The sequence below is a fragment of the Acanthaster planci genome, linkage group LG07 (genome assembly GCF_054643075.1).
Source record: "Acanthaster planci isolate LZ-2023a linkage group LG07, COTS_SCS, whole genome shotgun sequence".
Classification (NCBI taxonomy): Eukaryota; Metazoa; Echinodermata; class Asteroidea; order Valvatida; family Acanthasteridae; genus Acanthaster; species Acanthaster planci.
The window spans coordinates 12,977,583-12,982,518 of record NC_141783.1 but is presented as its reverse complement, the minus strand read 5'-3'; the positions used below and the strand labels follow the sequence as shown (position 1 = coordinate 12,982,518).

The following is a 4,936-nucleotide window of genomic DNA, read 5'->3' as shown; positions in this document are numbered from 1 at the left end:
CTGAACAGAAATATAGGAATAGAAAAGAGAAAAAACCCTGGTTGTCTCAGTCCGCATGGCCAAAGTGATATTAGGGTATTTTGTGAGTGATCATAGCTTTCGTTAAACGGAAATAATGTGAAAAAAGGGCAGCCAGAAATACTTCAGTTTGGTGCATCGGCTTTCCATCAGCACTAAGTGCCATTCTAAACAGTCAATGTTCAATACATTATTCATGATATGGTAATGAGAAGTTTCATCCGCTGTGTGTTTCTGCTACTTCAGACCAATTCATATCCTACATGAATCTGAAAGTCATTGCCAAACTACTATGGGTGTGGTCCAAGAAGCAACAAGAGATTGACACCAATATTTCAATTTTTGTCAGGGATCAGCTCTTTATTTTCCCTGTCAACTTCAGCAATCCAATAGTTTCTCAACGACCTGTGAACACGCCATGATCCAAAACTCGGGTTATAAGCTTTCCCTGTCCGGACATAAAAACCACTTAATATTTCAGACTTACCCTAGTCATCCAGTTGGCAGAGCGAAGCTACCCCGCGGTTGATCCAGTGGGCTTGGGGCTTGTCGGAGGGCAGCTCCAGCATCATGACGAAGTTGGTGGAGTGGCCTGTGGTGGAGAGCGTGCCACGGCGGGCGCTGGTCTTGTAGACCGGGCAGGTGTAGGTGGGCACGGCCTTGAAGTTGGCCCTGACCCCGGGCTTGAGCCAGGTGACTGGGATGGTGTCGTACAGGATCTTGGGGTTGGACTCATTGAGTCGCATGAGGGAGCGATCCCAACGAGCACCCTCCAGGAACAGACCCTGGGATGATGGTATGAGAACATGATGAGCAACCAGTCTTCAAAGATCAAATGCTCGGAAAGTAAATGTGGAGCGACTTTTAGCACTGAAGTATAATGCACTATAATGGACGACGTCAGTCAGTCGCACATTTGAGACTAATAAGTATCTGAGAATAATTTAAGCAGTGGCACTAGAGTCTGCTCTCATTTCAAGAAGGTTGTTGAGACTAGCCAAATGACCATTTCAACCAGAACCTTGTTACAAAAGCACTGATAAGATGAAGACAAACAAAAGTATGCTAAAGACTTAAGCGGGGACAAGGTTGTTGCTCAAGTCCCATCCGAGTTAGCCCTTTGCAATTGATGCTCTGGGGGAAAAATGGCAAGTGCGGCAGAAAACAGTTTGAACAACTGGTGATGTGGAATGAGGCATCGTTGGCAAGGCAGAGATCTACAGCATTAGCTAGTAATGCAGATTGTACGGGGAAGACCTCCCCCTTTTGACGAGTCTTCAATAAGTCATCAGACCTGGTCTCACAGCACCTCGGAAGGTTGACAGCAACACATGGTAGGGCAGACTTACATAGACGTACGCTCCGTCCTCGGCTTTCTCTTCCACCGTCTCCTCGTGTCCAGTCACCTCAAATTCAAAGCCAAGGTGGTCAATGGGTATGGTGTACTTGCGAGCATAGTTCTGACTCACTCCTGTTGAGACAAAGAAAAATGCTTGATCACTGCCGCGTGGCTGTATTGATAGATCTGTGAGACAAAGACCCTTCGATCTGAAGTATGGTTTTTGTATATGCCAACCTGCTATGTTAGCTGCATTAGAATAATTTATAATGTAATTTTGTACAGAGTTTCAGCTGCAAACTGATCACACGACCGTAATTTTTCAAATCAGTGCTGTGGGTGAGCCCGTCACAAGTCCTCATACAAGTCTAGTCACAAGTAATAGGGTGAATAACGACAAACGAATGCTTGTGTCAAAGTTCATTGGAATCGCTTGTGGCTTTGCCAAAGGCCGTGTCCAAAACGGGCTTCCAGAGCTCGTCTACGCGTCTTTTTAAATATATGATCACACCAAATATTTGGAATTGAATAGGCGACAGGTTACTCTTTCCAAATATTACCAGAACCAAAAATTGACCTCCACATTAATATGACCTTGAAATATAAGAATAATAAATAAGAACGAGCGGGATGTGACTTCACTCTCATTTTGCTGTGACGGGTCACATATCGCTGTTATCCCCGTACATTGGGTTCACAACATCAGAACATTCATGAAACCATCTCAGCTCCCTAGGGAGTATACTGGCCCCTTGTTTGTGGAGCCGGATGAAGAGCATGGAATAATCCTCACCAGTGAGGAAAGACTGGGTGAAGTAGAAGCCGGATAGCCAGAAGCATTTAGGAACTCCATGATCAATCCAATCCTGGAGGAACTTCAACCTAATGATGACAAAAACAAAAAAAAACCAAAAAGGTAAAAAAAAAAAATGGACTGCAAAGGTAGCAAACGATCACCAGCCTTGTTGCTGTAGTTCAGAAATGACATCTCTTCTCAAAATATCACATCCATGAGAGAAAAAAAAGTTGTGGACTTGTACGATTTAATTAACCATAATGTATAAACAAAGGAAACTATGGGTTTTTTTTTCCGTTCTCGGTAATTAATCAAAATTGATGCCTGGAAAGAAGTATGTGTGCCAAGACTATAAGAGAGTGTTATATTACAAGAACAAAAATGAAAGACAATATCTTGTCCACTGAGGTAGCGTAGTTCACAACTGTGGTTGTATCTTGCCAGCCGACTAAAAAGATAGGACCTTGCCGTCCAACCAACTCTGTTTAGCGACAGATGAGCTTAAGTGTCTCACCTGGCCAACAGATCGATGATGTAACCTCCTAGTGGCTTGAGCGACGGGTAGGACTTGGCAGCCCACATGGCTGGTACTTTGCCCACCAGCATGCTGTCAAACACGTCTTCCAATTCTGACGACATCACCACCAGTCCCTTGATGGCCTTCTGGATGTTCTGGAGGGAGCTACGGACGACGGACGTCAGGCGGTTGAAACGAATCAGCTCCTGACGCAAGACGGTGTTCATGGACTCCGTGTACACAACGGGGTACTTCTCCATTACCTGAGGCAAACCAGTTTCATACCAATTAAGAATCAGAAAACCACCACAAAAAAGGGGATTAATGGTGGGTAATTAATGGTGTGAGTACTCACATATTCCAGGTTGTAATCTGAGGGGAGTTTGGACAGAATGTCCACAGCCAAGTCCTCGATGATTTCCTGAGGTGATTTACCACTGCCTCCTGATTGTCGTGGTAAGGTCAGCAGAATACCATCAAAAAGCTGTCAGGAACAAGGGGAAACCAAGAAAGCTAGGGTTGGCAGGCAATTAAAGTTGGACAGATACGAGGCCAAAATTTCTGTAACCTGAAACGCTTCAGGGATCAAACTACCAACCAGACTCTGTTCCGAGTTATTATAAACTGACTATGATGAGAAAGAGAAGCTGTCTATCTTGTCAAAATCTGTTGTCAACTTTGAGATATGGATATCTGTCACTGTTGGGCACACCATACCTGCTGTGTTTCCTGGTTGTCCTTGGTGATGTCAGCATTCTCGTGGAGGCCAAACACCTCCGGATGTGGGATGATGGGAAGGCTGCGGATGTAGTCAATGTAGACTTGGTATGGACCATCCGCTGGACAGAAGTAGTCACCGCTGTCCGAAAATCTGTGACATAAAAAACAAAAGGGTGTCAGGAGAACCTAAAATTGTATCAAACTTCTGAAAATCACTTAATTTTAGTAGAAAAGCTGTTCTTACGGGAATTTGTCCTCCTCCAAGATCCTGTCATTGTAGAACTTTGACAGGAGTGACGTCAGCAGACGTCTGTCCTTGTCGTCGGTGACACGGCCTCCGTAGTTACATTCACCAGTCAGGTAGGTCAGAGCATCAAAGGGGACATCGTCATAGTCATTCAAGAACATCTGGGAAACGGTGACAAAGACAGCTCATGTTGGAATAAAACCACTTTTGCAATGTATAAAAAAAATAAAAAGCAAGAGGAAAGTGATACACATCAAAGACCTTTTCTAGTAGGGAGAACTTCGGGAAGTGAAATTTACTTTTCAGTATCTTACCGTATCTGTAAATTCAACGTTATTACCAATGTCTCTATATGACGTATATCAGTGAGCTTATGCCGGGCCCATATATCCATGTTGATTCTGCTGGGCTGGGTCATTTTTCATTTTTTTCTGTTTTCAAAAATTCTTAAGAAATTCATAACTACATTCACTGGACGTTTATGCCCACACGAATGACTGTCTGGTGGCTACTCTAATCTGAAAGACAACATCTATTGATGCCCAAGTATTTCAGCCACGCCTGCCGCCTTGTAAAGAGAGCCCAGATTGTGCGGTGTAATTTTCTTTTGTTCCCCAAACCCGCACAGTGCACTGCTGATGTCTTTTCAATAGGGGCCAGATTAGCATGCAGTGGTATTGTAATGCTCATCAGTGGAGCGCTGGAGTGCTTTTGTCCCTGTTGGTAATCTGCTCGTGCTGAATGCCACAAACAGTGATATAATCCGTCCAAAAAATGACAAATTTCCTCCGCTATTGACAACTGAAAAAAATGTTGAAAATTCCCAGCAGCTCGGTCATTTGTTTTGCTACATGGCCCAGCTATTTTGTTCGATTTCGGGCACCTCATTAATGCATATAAAGTCTCCCAAACTGGGCTCCCTGACAGTAAGTGGTTCAGGCACACAGTATCTTACCGTATCTGTAAATTCAACGTTATTACCAATGTCTCTATATGACGTATATCAGTGAGCTTATGTAGCAATTCACTCCAAAGACGACAGCACTGACAGCTTTACTGAATGATTTCCATTTCAGAATTGCATACACGTTTGTCTTGGTGACCTTACCAATAGTTGCTTCATGCTGATCCTGAGATCGGACTCGTTGAACTCGTAAGGGATGTTCCAGCCCAGTGGGCCAAACTTTCGCCGCTCTTGCATGAGAGCGTGGAAGAAGCACAGGCCGAAGAGCAGCCTCCGCCAAATTTGGGGCTGTGTACGAAGAACGTAAACAAGAGAGGATGGTGTTATTTTATAAA

At 44.1% G+C, this 4,936-nt stretch overlaps 1 protein-coding gene across 1 annotated transcript in view; it reads right to left on the bottom strand.

Annotated features, from left to right (window-relative positions):
- The window catches only part of dnah3 (dynein axonemal heavy chain 3), a 52,464-nt gene that overhangs the window by 1,429 nt on the left and 46,099 nt on the right, over positions 1-4,936 (bottom strand). Inside the window, exons 62-69 of the mRNA XM_022239879.2 lie at positions 4,746-4,889; positions 3,635-3,798; positions 3,388-3,541; positions 3,026-3,154; positions 2,668-2,933; positions 2,151-2,239; positions 1,368-1,489; positions 506-803 (exon numbers count right to left, since the gene is read on the bottom strand). Coding sequence (XP_022095571.1) covers positions 507-803; positions 1,368-1,489; positions 2,151-2,239; positions 2,668-2,933; positions 3,026-3,154; positions 3,388-3,541; positions 3,635-3,798; positions 4,746-4,889 — 1,365 coding nt within the window. The 3' untranslated portion in view covers position 506. The remainder of the gene's footprint in view (positions 1-505; positions 804-1,367; positions 1,490-2,150; positions 2,240-2,667; positions 2,934-3,025; positions 3,155-3,387; positions 3,542-3,634; positions 3,799-4,745; positions 4,890-4,936) is intronic.